This window comes from Zeus faber (genome assembly GCF_960531495.2).
Source record: "Zeus faber genome assembly, chromosome: 21".
In the NCBI taxonomy this organism is placed as follows: Eukaryota; Metazoa; Chordata; class Actinopteri; order Zeiformes; family Zeidae; genus Zeus; species Zeus faber.
The window spans coordinates 16,767,883-16,784,450 of NC_137208.1; the positions used below are offsets into that span (position 1 = coordinate 16,767,883).

A 16,568-nucleotide genomic window follows, 5' to 3' on the forward strand; every position below is an offset into this window, starting at 1 on the left:
TAGATGGCAGCACTAGCACTCGATCGTTTCGTTTTTTTTTTTTTCATCTTTTTTTTTTTCTTATTTATTTGGCATTCAGCCCTCGCTGCCGCAGAGGGCAGCCCAGGATTGAGTGGGATCGAGGGAGGTTGTTGTGATGTATTGCACACCAGCGCGTCTTGTGTACCGTACAATATTTATGACATTGTTGTTTTGCATACTGTACTTGTATACGACACCGCAGAGCGAAGTGGCGGGACGCCTGCCAAACACCCCGGGAACCCTCACCGGGACAAGTTATAAGTATGGAGGCACCAGAGTGGTAGAAGTGGATGTTTACGAAGTCCCTGCAGGATTCCTGCAACGATGGCCCTGTCACCCTCTGACTTTCTCTCGCTCTCTCTCTCTCCCTCCCTCCACTACTCATCGCTCTGCTCCCCGGCCGACAGTACCTTCCCGCTCTCCACTGACGAGCACCCTGGGATTTCAGAGGCGGTGACAGGGGGTCCGATGCTTTTTTATTTCCAGTGGAGGCAGGCGAATGAGTAACATGTGTCACCGCCACCGGGGAACCGAGCCGGAGTGGCAAGAAAATAATAGAGGGAGATGGCACACACACACACGCACACGCGCACACGCGCACGCACACGCACACGCACACACACACACACACACACACACACACACACGCACAAGATGTCTAAAATGACACAGATGTCTAATAAATATCCATGTTAAAGAGACAAACCTTGAATCCTGCAGGCCGTTGTCCTAGATCCGCTGACTGAACATTTCAAGACAGTCATCACGTGTTACAACATACCGGACACAAACGACGGACGCGTTCGACGCGGGGAGGCTGTTAGAACGCGAGGCGGCGAGTCGAGTATTCGAAACGCTCCCGCGCCGCATATCTCAAAGCACCGCTCCTCTGGTTTTTTTTTTTTTGTTTTTTTTTTATCTCGGATGAGAAACAGATAAAAGCAGAGTAATTGAGTCTTTCCTCATCAAACAGCCACTCTGCGGCGATAACTCACCCCCCTCGCCCCTCCCCGGAGGACTCCGAGGGTCCCGTTCCGCGGAGTGCTTCGGCTCCGGCTGCGAAGGCAAAATCGGCGTCCACGCCGCGACGTGTCAGCGATAAAGTCACCTGCCTCATCGTTGCTGTTGTTGATGTTTCCGTTGCAGGGGAATGCAAGTACGACTTCCAGGCGTGGGGCGAGTGCGACATGGCGACGGGCAAGAAGAACAGGACAGGCGTGCTGAAGCGGGCGCTCATGGACGCCACCTGCGCCTCCACCGTCACGGCCACCAAGCCCTGCGGGAAGATCCACAAGACCAAGCTCCAAGGTGAGGCACCCGGCGTACCCTGCCCTTCACCTCTGGAGCTCGTGTGGATCCTCTCAGAGTTATCGCGTCTCCGGTGGGATGTGGCTTGGAGGGCGACTCAGCGGGGTTCCGTTCGTGACACGCGCGAGAACGAAAGGCGAACGCTCTCCAGCGCGGCGAGAGAAACATCCTGAAAAACCGTTTTCTAAGCGTCTTCTAAAGTTTGATTGTACATCCGGGGTCTTGCCAGGCCGCAAAAATTACGACCTGAAACCGGTTGAACCCGGGAAGATCGGTCCCCCGAAAACCAATTGCGACGGGTATAACGAACTAAACAGATACGGATACGATAATTAGAATTGCTCCTAAAATACGCAAGCGTGCACCTGCTCTGCTGCCCTCGACCGCTCCGACTCCACTGAACTGGTCCTCCTTGTAATCTTGACCAGTGGCCAAGGCTGGAAGGGAAGTTTTTAGAGCGGCTCTGCGGAGGTGTGTGTTTTTTTATCGTAGATGTATTCAATTGACTCCATTTCCAAATTGACGCAAATAGAGCCACCGGCGCCAAACGCTGATACTTTCTCAGTCACTCTCTTCCCGTATACTGTGGTGGTGATTCATCACAGTACGCCCACTGAAATAAACTAGATAACACTGGTGCAGGTAGAACCGCAAAGACTAACCTACATTCCTTCAGAGCCAGAGACCGGTCGCTCGCACTTGCCGGTGGTACCTGAGCGCACCTTCGCCTCTAGCAGCCAAATTCGATTCTAGCTCGTTCGTGCAATGGTTCTCAATGTACATGGGAAAGAACATGCTTTTTAAACCACTAATTAATCATCAACTGGGCGCGCCGTCGAGGGGGATTAACTGAAATGCAAACACTCTGTTCTTGCGCGCGGAGAGTGCTGGACCTCCCGACCTCAAGGCTGGGAATGTGTATTATATTTTAATTTCCCGTCAGAAACTGGAATGTATGTCGTAATTGAGGAAAAAAAGAAAAAAAGAGGGCTTTGCAAGTACACACTCCCATGTACACACAGAACTTAAATTTAAGGGTCACTCTAATTTGAGCAGTTTTCCCGCTACGCTAATTGCCGTGTGCTAATGAAGAGAGGGAAGACGGCTCCCCGCTTTCTCTTGGGCACCTGGGAGATGAGCGACTACCCGGTCGCGGTAAAAAGAGGGAGAAAAACATGTTTGCCACCGCTGATTTGCAGCCCCCCCCTGCTCTTTTGCCACCACAATTTAACACATTCAGAATCTTCAAGGTATGAATATCTCTCCAGATATAACCATAGAACTATTATATTCAAATTTCACATCAGCGGCATTGGTCTTGGGGAATGTTGAATGTAATGTTCCTTTTTTGAAAGGGGACCTATTATGCTCCATTTTACACAAGTTAATATATGGTCTCTGAGCTCCCCAAAGAAAGTTTTTGAAGTTTTTTTGCTTAAAATACCACAGATTATGCATTCGAGCCATTATAACATGCCTCTAAATCCATTGTGTTCCTGACGCTCTTTTTAAGTGGGAGGAGCCACCCTGCTGAGGCCCCTAGTTCTGTGAGCCAGTGGGGTTTGAGCCCAAGTTCTGGGCTCTGTGAGCCAATGGGGTTTGAGCTTCACTTCCGGGTTCTGTTGTAGTTACTCCGTAAAACTTCACTGATTTCACCGTATCTGTCCCCCAATCTGTTCCGACTTTCGTCGCGGGACACCGCGCTGGGGATTTTTTGTTTCATGTAAACGTTGGAAAATAAAATAGAATAAAAGAAAAGAAATAAAAGAAATACATTTCCACTAAGAAGAGACTGTTTTTATTGGTTTTATTTGGAGAAACGCCCAGCGGATTGCGTGCCGCAGCCTACAGTCTATCTACCGCATCCTTTCCTTTTTGATTTTAGAAAGAAACACACAGCAAAATTATTTTTTTAAATACTTACATTGTCTGCACTTTCTTCCCGGACAGTTGGTCTTAATTCCTTCTTTTCTTTTGCAAGATTTGTGCTGGTCTTCCCGTGTTATTTCCCCAGCCGTAGGTGGAGTTACTCAGATGGGGGGACGTTTCTAATTCTACTGAGGCACCTACTCTAGTGACGTACAGTGGGGAAGGGAAGGGATCAGGAATCTGAACGGAAGGGTGTTTCAGGGCATTTTCTGAGTTGTGTGTTAGTAGGCCCACCAGAGACCAAAATGTATGTGCACGAGCACTGGAAAAAGTGAGTTCTTCATAAGAGGGCCCCGTTGAATTTTTACACACAAGTCATGCAGGGAGCAGATAATAATCTTAAGCAGACACAAACAAAGAGCGTCAAACTTTAATTTGCATAGATCGAGCAAGATTGTGCAGGCAAAGAATTTAGAAGGGAAAATATTGGCGAACTCCTGCATCTTTCCGAATTAAAAGGAAAAAAAGGAAGAATCACGGGTAGTTTATTTATTTCATGTGGATTTTGAACCCAGGGTGACGCTGTAACGATGGTTTTGCCTCCAAGTGGAGCGGGAAGTGAAATGGAGCGCGACAGAGTAGAAGCAAAGGTTAAGTCACCATTCAGCCGTAATTACAGCCTTTTCCAGACGTGTTCGGTCAATTCACAGGCTGGGTTGTTATAATTATTATTATTTTTTTCTCATATTGTCATATTTTCTCAATTCCTGAGCATCAGGAGGTCAGGTCAAGACACACTGTGGGACATAAAAAAAAATTCACATATATTTCCAAGTTTTGCAAAGTGGACCTTCGGACTGAAAAAGCTCTACTCAGTGCTCTGTAGGATCACGCTGTGGCAAACAACGGCGTATTGGATCCACTGGGGAATGAATCCGATGCAAATAAACCGCAAGCTTTACTACAAGAAGCCGACTATGTTTATGTAATGCAGAAGTTCTCAACCATACTTGGCCCACGGTGGATTAAGGTGGATGCAGATGCAGGGGTGGTGGTGGGAGTGCAACACAGCAGGCGGCAAAAGCGGGCAGGGCAGGAGGGATTGGCTGCTTAAATAGGCTGGCACATAAGAGCCTGGAAGCGTGCGGCGCCGTCTGGTTGTCTGATTATTATGTGGATGCCAGCGCGACTAATTTTATGCGCTACAATTCACATTTCGGCCTATAAGCAACAGATCGAGGCAAAATTTGAATCAAAATAAGAATAATAGTAGCGCATTGTGGGTCAAAGTGCAGATATTCCGCATTGTGTCATGTGAATTTGAGTATTGTATCACCTTTTATTTTTTTAATTATTATTTAATTATTATGTTTTACTTTTATTATATAGTTGGGCTTGGAGCGAGCTCCTAATTGGATTATGTAGAAATTATGATATATTTCAACCCTATTTAACTAAATATTCAACCATTAAATATCAATACATCGGACTTCACCCCAATATTGAAAATGTCAGATAGTGCGTACTGTACAGTGTATAAGATGGACTCAACCTCACGCGTACATATCCAAACAACCGCATGGTAATAAACCCAGATGAAATTGGGTTTCGTTGAGGCAACGTTTCCTTTGAGCGCTCTCCCGGGTGTTCACATTTTTCTTGAAACATATCAGCGCGCTTACAATCGCTTTTGACAACAGTGCGTGCAAAGCTCGCTCGCACGTCTTGCCGCGCTGCCTGTTTCCAGATAGCTTCGCATTTGACTTTCAAAGGGGGGGGGTCTGTTAAATATTTCACTCAGCTATGTTATTAATGCATTGTGACAGGATGTTCCTTAAGCATGTCAAACGCTCACAGCGACACACAGTCTTTTAATTCCTCCGAAGTTCCCGGACGATTCTCGGTCCATGAAAACTAAGAAAACAACAGAACAAATTACGAGATGCACGTGCATCTACCATTTTGTACACGTTTCCAGAAGAAACAAAATCCATTCTGCTGCAGATTGGAAACAGACCTCTGTGATGTATAGAGAGCAGGCTGATTGAAAGCAATCTGCGTGACAAAGGACTGAAGCTCCTCGCCAGGGTCCCGTGTTTGTCGCAAATGTCGAATGGCGGGATGACAGCTGCAGATGTATAAATTATCCTACGGAGGTGGAATTTTTCTTTCTTTTTTTTCTAATTGCTCTTCTGCTTTGGCATCCGAGACGGTGTGAATGGAGGGGAAATCTTCAGACTAAAATATGTTAAATGAATGCACAGCAACCTCTGTGTGCTGAAATTCTTGCCCACACATGGAATAATGATAATTATAATATTGATAAATATAGCCGCAGAAAGCAATACACATGGTCAAGTTTAGTCATGTTTGACATGTATTACAGGTTTCGGAGGTTCCGAGGATCCTGAATCTGAGGATGACACTTAAATCACAAGATGCTTGTGACATACCGGTTTAAACAACACCTTCGCCGTGTTCACAGCTTATGTCATTGTTGCGCTCCAAATACTTTTAGCCAGCTTGGACATATTCTGGCGTGAAATGAATTGGACCACGGCTGTGATATTGATCAGATTTGGTCGGGTTTTCACTCATTTCTCCTCTGTATGTGGATTGATTTGGATGAAACTTCAACCACTAGATGTTTGTGGCATACCGGTTCAAACAAGAGGTGGACCCCTTATAATAATAATAATAATAATAATAATAATAATAATAATAATGATAATGATAATAATAATAATAATAATAATAATAATAATAATTAATATACTATAATATAATAAATATAACTGCATGCAGCAATACACTGCGTCCAGTTTAATTTTGTTGGGTGCGTTTTACGGTTTCCCGGGTTCTCTGAAATGTAGCATGATTTTCTGAGTTTATGTTAAACGCCTGTCTGTCCGTCTCTCCTCTCTTGGTTGCGCATCTCGCGGAGCAACCACTATGCGGTCTACACAGCGCGACCCTCCTGTCCTTAAAACAACCGTCCATGTTTGCCTGTAAACCAGAACTTTTCATTGTTGTGACTCAGTGTGTTGTCCGTGGAAATAGAACCACAGTCTCAGTGATGGGTGGCCATTTGGCGCAATGCTGGGCACGTCATTTATTTATTTTTCCAGTTTTTTCCTTGGATTACATTTTCAGTCATTTATGTTTCAATGAAATACGAAAAACATTGTGGTATTTCTGTGAGTAATTACCATTGCACGGCTTCTATTTTTCAAGTTTACTTTTTATTGTATTTTTCATAAATTTGGCAAAGTTATGTGGACCACAGATTTTAAATATCAATCAAACAGATCTACTGAAATCTACCAGGTAAGAAGCCATATAAATATACACGTAAATCGAGTTCAGTAATATCTAAACACTACAGAGTGACCGAGTCCACGCCGCACACTGGACATTCTCAATCAGAATCTGTACATTTATCGTAAAAAATATGATGACGTCATAAAGCGTCTTACTGTAAATCTCATCTCCTTCATTTTGTTTACAAATAGTGACGTGTCAGTTAACCAAGACAGCTCAAAATTTTTAGTCAAAGTTCAGTTTTTCATTAAAATCTGCTCTGTATGTGGATCGATTTGGATGAAATTTAAACCACGAGATCACACATCATATCAACACCTCAACCGTGTTAATAGATTCTCTGTTCGAATTGGCCCATGTCTGCAATAACGAACTAAATTTGGTAGGTTTTTCGTGAATATCTCGTCCATATGTGGATCGATTCGGATGAAACTTCAACCACAAGGTGTTTGTGTGTTATGCCGAAGTTGGTGTTCCAGATATTTCTAGACTTGCACGAAGAATAAACAATAGGGGTCTGTGGTGTGGGGTGGTCTGGTTTGAGCAGCCACACTTGACCTCGATCTTGGTGATCGGGATCAGAGTGGCTGCATACCTGTTGCTCGTTGGTTGGTCTCACAAGCAGCAGGTAAAACCCCCATCCCCACACACTCTCAGGATAGGAGACTGTGTCATGACCTGTATCTATCTGCTCCTGGGCTAATTCAGGCTGGCCCACTCGCTACAATAAAGGGGTGTTTACAACCCCCGTCTTCTGTGTCTCTGTGGCGAAGGGCCCTGCATCCAAGCGGCTCTGAAAACGCCACTTGGATGGCAAGTGGTAGGCAAAACTGCCACAGGGTCCAGCCTCTAGGGTTAATAATAGCAGCATTTATATGTCTAGCACCTTTGATTCACAACATGCAACTCAAAGTTCTTTACATAAAAAAAAAAGTAAATATGTGACAATATTTCTTTCAGTTTTGGATCAATTTAAACTTTGACGAATGGCTATCATTCCTCAGCAAATCAATTTAAATCAAATTATTGCTCAAAAATGATCTGTTTTGAATGAGCAATTCTGAGCAATTGTCAAATGATTCTTGAAATAATCCTGACCGTAGTTCAGGGCCCTTTTCCAAAAACGACATGAACTAAAACAACAACAAAATTATGTAAATCAAGACAACGCATGGTGTACATGAATTTCTCACCTTTTCTTTTTCTCCACCATTTTGATGTTCTTGCCTAATTTTGCATGTATGTATTCGTCAGACGTTTTGGCAGGATGAATACCTGCATGCATGCATATCCGTGTGTGTGTGTGTGTGTGTGTGTGTGTGTGTGTGTGTGGTTGACACGGGTGAGTGCGGGTGAGAAGTTGTATGTATGCCGCCTTGTCCTCCATTCTAATGAAGGCCAGATGTGTGGAGTCAGAGAATGACAGCCCGGGGTTAGGGAGGGCAGATAGAGGAGTAGATTGGGGGGGGTTCTCTAAGAGCCGGAGCCACAGAAAACGGAGAAAGAAGCCGAGCGGAGATGACAGTGGCCAAGATGAAGGGAGACAGTTGGAAAAGAGGAGAGCCGCTATCTGAGTGAGGTGCGATTTCCCATGTCTGCCAGTCAGGAGATAAGCTCTGGGAACTGGCGCTGGAGGGGCGGGGGGGGGGGGGGGGGGGAATTGCGTGCGTTTTTCTTTGTGTATCCGTGTGTATCCGTGTGTCAGGGGGAAGCACAGTAGCGGCGCGGTGGCTTTCCTAACCTGCCTGCGTGCGGCTATGTGTGTCTGTCTCTATATGTGTGTGTGTGTGTGTGTGTGTGTGTGTGCGTGTGTGTGTGTGTAGGGTTGGTGGTCAGAATGTGCCCGGTCGAATCTACAATTCTAAATAGTCGCTGCCGTGGGTCTGGTAGCCCCCGCCAACACCCCCACAACTGTGGCGGGTTGCTGTGACAGAGGGGAGCGTCTGTCATTTGCAGATTCTGCCAGAGACAATGCTAAGAGGCACCTGGGGAGCCATCACAGGGACTCAGGGTTGCATGTATTTTCGGCTGCCCGCCCCTCTTCCCCCTCCTCTGTTGCACATATGCACATGCGCGCTCCCCGGTGAAAGGCAAAGCCCCGTGGAGCGAAGCAGAGTTGGGCAGCCAGGACAAAGAGTGGCGGAGATAAAACATTATAGTTACCTGTAGTGTCCTCTCCCCGTCGTCGCCTCGCAGAACTGGAGCCAGACGTGTGTGTGTGTGTGTGTGTGTGTTCGCTCGCCGGATTCCGTTACTGTTTTTTTTGTTTGCCAAAGAAATGGGTTTGGCCTCTCTGAATCATCATTTTTTTTTTTTGTTTACCGGGTCCCTGCGTCGGCCTCTCGTTTGCGCCCCCCCCCCCCCGCTCCGACGGACGAGGTCATCGTTTTGCTGTTGTTTTCTGCTCTTTAGATGCAGAGGACACTGGAGGACTACCGCTCCGCCAGGGCGGCTTCTCAAACACGGCGGCCCAAAAACAATGCCCCACAACACTCACCCCCTGCGCCCTAGAAACAACAACAATCCCACCAAAACAAAACAGAAAGCAGCGTTAGTGTGATTATGAGCCAGTGTCAGAGGCCGGGAGGCAGAGCGCTGCAGCGTAATGTGCAGATGCAGCAGAAAGCCCCCGAGTGCCGAGCGCCGGCTCCCATCCTGTTGATGGAGCGAAAACAAGGCATAGACGGAGAGAGAGAGAGAGAGAGAGAGAGAGGGAGAGAGAGGGAGAGAGAGAGAGAGGGAGCGTTTTCTACAGGGAGTGAAAATGTGCTGACGAAAAAAATACAAAAAAAAAAAAACAATAGACAAAAAGGGAAGAACAAATAGAACATGGTCGACAAATGGAAACGGACTAACCATCGCCGCTGTTCGGCTGCGGGAGGCGGGCGCTCGGCGCGCCACACTCCTCATGCCGCGTGGAAGTCTGGGCCACTTGGGCAACGACCAAATACCTTCGGACGTGTTCCTCGCCTGGCAGGCTATGCTTGGAATATTAAGACGTGGGAAAATTTGTACATCTGATGCTTTGTTTGAGGGTGGAGAGTGAGCTCCAGACTCTGGGTCCACTGAAGTCAGGCGTAGAGAGAGAGAGAGAGTGTTCATGTATATTTAAATGTTGTGATACACTGTATATAAAGTACAGTGGTACAATGTACATAAGTATTTTTTGGGAGTTTCTGTACTTTACTTGAGCTATTATATTTCTGTCGACTTTTACTTACATTACGTCACATTAAGCCCCAAAAAACAATACTTTTACTTCAATACGTTTCCCATGACAACCTTCGTTACTCCTTACAAAATGAACTGGGAGCCGATGATGTTAGTGAAGCCAGTTGTCAACGGGTTCGTGTTCCAATCAAGGGTAGACTTTCGTTTTTGCGCCGTTGCTGCTGAACTAATACGGGCAGGTCCCGGAGAGACACAACTAGAGCGGCGTGGTGGAGTGCCACGCCCCACCTGGCCCTGCCCCGGCCCCTGCCCCTGCAGCTACCCCTGCCCCTGCGCCTTCACCTAGACCTGTCCCTGCCCCTGCGCCTGCCTCTGCACCTGCACCTGCACCTGCACCATCTTACCGAATGAAGTGCCTCTTATGCTCACTGCAAAATACTGAAGTATTGGCAACCAGAATAAAATCTGGGCAAAAAAAAAAGCAAATTAGAAAATTAAAAAAAGGATTTTTTTTCTCCACAGCATTTACATTTACTTTTGATACGTAAGTACAGTTAATACCATATAATTCGTTTCGATTCTTAAGTACCTTTAATATCAGCTACTTAAGACTTAAGACTCAATAGTATTCTAATGATCGACTTCAACTTTTGCCAGAGTTGTTTTTCAGCCAGAAACCTTTACTTTTCCTCAAGTGTGGCTTTCCGGTACTTTATGCCACCATCACACATCTGCCGCACTGCACCTGAAGGCCGAATGTGAGGCTAAAATCGCCAACTCGTGTGGATTAGGCAGGCAGAGGCTTTAATCAGGGGAACGCCGCGTGGGAGGATCTCACTTCAGCGGCAAGTGGGAACCTGCTTCAGAGCAGGTGGGATGTCTGAGAACAAGCCCGGGTTGATTAGCCCCGCGCTTCATGCGCCGAGTGGAGGAGCTTGCCAGAGGATAAGATCGCTTATTGGCGGATTAATTGTCCCTTTTAGCCCCGCGCACCTTTAACGTACTCCCACGTTCTCGCTTTGCCGAGTGCTTAGGAAACACGAACGTGCGCGTCGTTTGACGAGCGCTCCCCAGCCCGTCACGGGGTGTCGGACGCGGGCAGACAAACGGGAGTGTGACGAGCGGCGAGACGGCTCGACCCCGCCGGGCTCCCGCTCGGCCGAGCGGGGACGGACGTGTCCGCGGGAGGCAGGGCGGCTTCTGTCACGGCCGCCGGCGACCGGATGCTTTCTTGTGAGAAAGATGATGAAGCATTTTTTATTTTTATTTTTTTTTCCACATACTGCACATGCACGGACAAATCGACTGAAAAAACTTGCCCCTCTGCCGCAGCTTCTCGCTGTGCTTAAATGCAGTCCAGCGGGGGCAAACGTCTGAGATTTTAACTTTAATACCTTTTAGACGAAACCCTAGGAAATATCTCTTTCTTCATGGGGAAGCTCGCTGTCATCATAGTAGCAGTTGTCTTCGCGTATTATTGTCGTGGCACCTGGCAAAATCTAGTGACATGGGCTTAGCTACACAGAAATAAGTGTTGCTATGAGTGGGGCCCTGGGTACGTTGCATTTTTTTTTTTAGATAGGTGCTATACCTGTATATCCATCTCTAATGCTGTGACTGAATTTAACCTGAAAATGTAAATTGAACATGTTGGCAACAATTGCCGCGGCACATCCAAAGTGTAACGTTGTCTACGGCAGGTTACCAGTGTGAAGCGGCGCAACTTCCCGTTTCTAGTCTCTTGTGTTAGACGAGACCCAGCCAACACAGAGACGTGCCGTGAAAATGGAGAAGTGAGTCAATCAAGCCCTGAAAAACTTGAAAAAAAGTGCAATAGTTTGCGGCCATTTTTTTCCCGGTAAGGCGTGAAACGTTTGCCCCATTGGACGGCGTTCGAGCACAGTGAGAGGCTACAGCAGAGTGGAGAGTTTCTTAAAAGCAAGGCGTGCCGTGACCATTTGTAAATGACGGCAACCGACATTTTAACGCCCGAGTTGAAAAATAGCCCATTTTCTCCTGTAAGAGAGGGAAATGGATGACGGGGAGGACGAGGAGCGCACCGTCCTACCTGTCAGCGGGCGCTGGGATGGTGACCCAAGGTACCGCAACTTCGCAGGGGGAGGAGACGCGCCACTCCACCACAGCTCAACTAACCGCTGCACCGAAACCCTCTGTCTCTCTCTCTCTCTCTCTCTCTCTCTCTCTCTCCTCGCAGACTCAAAGAAGCAAAAGAAAGAGGGCAAGAAGCGGGAGCGCACTCCGGCGGACTAACGAGGCCGTCCGTCCCGCGGAGGAGGCGAAGCGAGGGAGGGCGGCGCCGCCCGGCGCGGCCCTGTTTCCGTCGCCGCCGCTTCCTCCTTGCGCGTCCTTTAGACAGTAGGAGCCTGTAGTGTCAGCACCACCCGTCGGCGGAAATAAATAAATAAATGACTCGTAGTGACAACGTGTTTATACTTCTTCTTCTTCTTCTTCTTCTTCTGCTCCTTCTTCTTTTTCTTCTCGGTCTGGTTCCCAGTACCCGCCTGAGACGCAGCTCTTGCGATAGGAAATGTTTAACAACTGTTTGTATGAATAATGAAAATGGAAAGATGTGTTTAATAGCGTCCTTACCTAATGATGTTATGTCTAGGATTGTTTTCTCCAACCGCAAATTGGATGGGATTGGTGTTTGTATTGCCTTTGCTCTAATTTGAACACTTCCTTGGTGCGTGTCCCCGTGTAATGAAGCTGTTTGCCGCAAGTTGAAGCTCTCAACATCCCCAGTTAATTCATTCCAACAAAAATATGTTTTTTATTCTTTGCTAATGCAGTTAAAAAATGCTTAAAGTTTTCATTTCATTTTTTGCCCCCGGCGTCATGATTGATGATATTTTTTACTGTTTCCAATGAGGGGAAAAAAACCCGAACAATTGATATTTACTGTTGATGGGAGACTTTAAAACATGAAGGGGCCCCTGAACGCGCTCTATTGTGCCTCACTTTACGTCCTGTCTAGAGTTTGCTTTTGTTTTTTTTTTTTGTTTTTTTTCGTTGTTCTCCAGGTCCGGCTGTAATGTCCCGCTGGAGTTAACATTGTCTCCTTGTCCCCTTCTCTCCTACTGCATTTCCAAAATAAAAATAAAGAAATAAAAAAACATATAATAAAGGTAGAAAAGAAACACCCCCAAAATGATTTGTCTGGTACCGTACTTGTGCGCCTCACACAGAAAAAGAGCCGGGTCGTTTTTTTTTTTTTTTTTAACACGTCTCATAGGTTTTTATTTAAATGTTCTTTCCGAAAGAATATGACACAATGTAAATCCACTCAATGCAGTTCAGCTTACAGTGTTGCGGGTGGTCCGTGATATTAACACTCAGGGGGGGCGTTTTATTGTCCAGAGCAAAGAATCGAGAACGCAGCAAAAAAGGAAAATACTCTATTACCATTATTACTGTACAGTAAGTAGCATATGGGGCAGGGTGGGGGTGGGGGTTGGGTATTTCAGAGGAGAACATTCAGATAGTAGCTAATAAACACATTATGTACATTTCAACTGTACCGCATTTGAATTACGTAGAATGTTATATCATAGAAATATGTACAAGGCGAACGAGAGACGACTTGTTTTTTATTTCTTCTATCGCATAAGGAGCCACGAGCCACAGTGAATGAAAATACACAATGAGCATCTGCATACGTAAAGCAACCCAAAAATGATACACCTTTATATACAGTTGACACTTGCAGCAGGCGTTTTTTTTTTGTTGAAATATATATTCATATATATATATGTATATATATATATATATATATATATATATTTATATATATATATATATATATATATATATATATGTATGTATTTTTTTCCAGGTCCAGGTGAAATGACTCAAAGCTTCGACACTTTGGTAGTTCTGCCGAAAAGTTAATTTTCACCTCGAGAAGAAGAAGAAGAAGAAGTCTCTGTGAGAAATGACAGCAATTCTGCTGAGCGGCCGGTTTTTCCGACTCTCAACCCCCCCCCCCCCGTACGGTCAAGTACTACTTGGGATCGGGGCCTCGGGGGGTTTTTGGAGTTTGAGAGGTTTTTTTTTTTTGGTTTTTTTTTTTCTCCATTTTTTTTCCTCCCCCGCTCCCATACTGCGCGAGGGCGACGATTCCGTTTCGTGACAAAATCACGCCCTCACAAACACAAATATTTACATAGGTACTGTATATACTCCAACCGTTTTTGAGGCTGACGGCGCGATCTCCGTCATCTACATTCGGACCGACAGCGCGTTCCCTTCCCTCTTCCCGCTATTACCGCTGTTTCACACGCGGTGGCTTTTCTGCACGGGTCTTTGGAAGCTTGTTGCTTTTTTGAAGGAGTGTACGGAGGGAGGGGATTTACTGACGGAGGAGAGAGATGCAGACACAGCCACACAGTATGCCTCATCCCTGATATGTGCCGTGTGTTTTGGATAAAATGGAGCATTTTTATTTTTTATTTATTTATTTTACTTTTACGTGCGTGTCTCTCCTGGCCCTCCTGATTAAAGCGAAACAAGATACAAACAGGAGAAAAAAAAAAAACCCCACCCCATCACCGTCATTAACCACACATATCACACACACACTAATGGACGCACAAACAATATTAACACTTTGTCATCGATATACTGTATATAATGAAACACGGTTGATAAAGAGAAGTACAAAGTGGACACGCACGCATGCACGCACGCAGGCACGCACGCACACACACACACACACACACGTGCATACATACATACACAAACACACCAGACTGAAATAGCATACTTTGCCTCCAGGAATTTGGGTAGAATGTCACAACGTCTTACAGTGTATTCTTTCAGTCAAAAACCCCCCCCAAAAAAAACACGAAACAAGATCCCGAACAGCCACGCACCGCCGCAGTCACCGACGCCGACGCCGCCAGTCACACCGGTGGGAGCTCAGAGCTTCGAAAACGACACGCTGAGGTTCAACTTAAAGATGTGTTGCTACACGTGCTCCTCGCCGAAAACCGCAAGCACCGCGGATGACTTCCAGTACGGAAACAAATGGAAAACGGATGCGCGGGCGACTCGTGGATAGAAGAGCAATTTGTGTTGATGGTTTTGAAGTTACAGTAAGGCACTTTTGAAATTGCTCCTTACAATCTGATGATATATTTAGCTGTCTAAGATAATAAAAAAAAAAAAACAACAACCACAACAACAAAAAAACTCTCGCAACACTAGCGCTAACACAATTTAATGTGTTAGTCATTTTGAAGAAGTCACCAAATGTTTAATTTGCTTTTGTCATAATTGATGAAAATTCACATTGTAGTTTAGATTAGCGATATTTTATATTGTTATGCATCCATTCTTCATACTTCTTCACTTTAAGCTGCTGGTGCATTATTGCTGCACCCTCAAAATAACTATAGCCATAAACAGTGAACCGCCATTAACCCTCAAGCAACCAAGTGGCATCAGATCCGACCCCATGTAAATAAAAAAAACTGTATCTATAGTATTATTAATAATAAATAATAAATATAATAAAATAACACATTATTTTAAATTATTATCATTATTATTATTATTATTATTATTATTGTTATTATTATTATTATTATTATTATTATTATTATTATTATTATTATTATTGTATACATTAATTATATATTATATATTCATAATTATTTTTTTGATTTTGTCAAATATTTTGTTCTTAATAAACCCATGCAATTCGGTTCTATTTTCAGATTAAACAACAACCTCCATCCAAATTCAATAAAAAGAAAAAAAAAATATTCAGAATTTAGATTTAAGTTGATCCAAGATAAAGTGACCGAATGTGCATTTTAAGCGAAGCAATTTTCTCTTGTTTTTCTTGAAAAAATAAGATAAAATAAGGATGTGTTAAAATGATTCCCCAATTATTTTCAGTGGTTTTCTTATCTAAACCTGCACCTTATCCAAAAAGTCTGGTAGCCTGAGGGTTAATAAGTTAGGAACGTTGCTGTTTGGCCAACAGTGAAATAAAAAAACCTAAAAATATTACGCGTCGCACATTTACAGTTTCTCCATAAAAGGAGTTTAGCCCTTTGACATAAGCCGTGTGAAGGGGAGCCCAGCTTGCTCTGACGGCACATTATGATCTGTTGATCACCACGGAGACAATGTTTACATGCGAGGGGCGACGTATGAGTGACACAACGCAGTCGCCTCAAATACGTACGCGGATGAGCGAAAATACGCCAGCGAACCTTCATCACAATCGCTCGGCCCCGATCACGAGCGAAGCCGAGAGAGGGGTGGATTCTCTCCCCTTCTCTCTCTCCGTGACACGAGCAAGACGCGCAATAAAAACCCGCGGACGTCAGACGGCGCGGCGTTTGTTCCGCCAGACGGGGCGGCGTATTAGCCCCGGAGCCGTCGAAAAAAAAAATTCCTCGCCCGTCCACCCTTGGCTGACCCGCCCGGGACGGCTGCGACTTCTCCAAACACTGTCTACGAGTCTGGGGAGACTGTCTCCCGGCTCCGCGTAACCATGACTACAAACGCCAGCTTATCTGCGTTGGGCAAAGTGGACGCTCCGTGGGCCACAGCCGCCCACCTCGTCCCTTTGCGCCCGTGGCGCGGCGCTGTGTTCGACACCGCCGATATCGGGGCTCCCCCCGAATCCTCCACCCTGTCGAAACGGTCTCTCAATCCCAGAAGGACAGCGCCTGGGGACACGTGTCTTTTCCTTCCCCCTCTTTTCGTTCTGGCGTGCCAGAGAAGCTACGCGGTGAACCCGGCTCTCAGCCCTCAAGGCGGACCCCCCCCCCCCCCCCCCCCCCCCCCCCGTCACCATCACTTCCGATCAAGCCCACCCGGGTGGGGGGGGGGCCCGCATTCAC

At 45.8% G+C, this 16,568-nt stretch overlaps 1 protein-coding gene across 1 annotated transcript in view; it reads left to right on the forward strand.

The window, feature by feature from the left end:
* The window catches only part of ptn (pleiotrophin), a 41,929-nt gene extending 29,080 nt beyond the window's left edge, over positions 1 to 12,849 (forward strand). The window contains exons 4-5 of the mRNA XM_080022251.1: positions 1,168 to 1,329; positions 11,906 to 12,849. Coding sequence (XP_079878377.1) covers positions 1,168 to 1,329; positions 11,906 to 11,961 — 218 coding nt within the window. The 3' untranslated portion in view covers positions 11,962 to 12,849. The remainder of the gene's footprint in view (positions 1 to 1,167; positions 1,330 to 11,905) is intronic.
* The last annotated feature ends 3,719 nt before the right edge of the window (positions 12,850 to 16,568 follow it).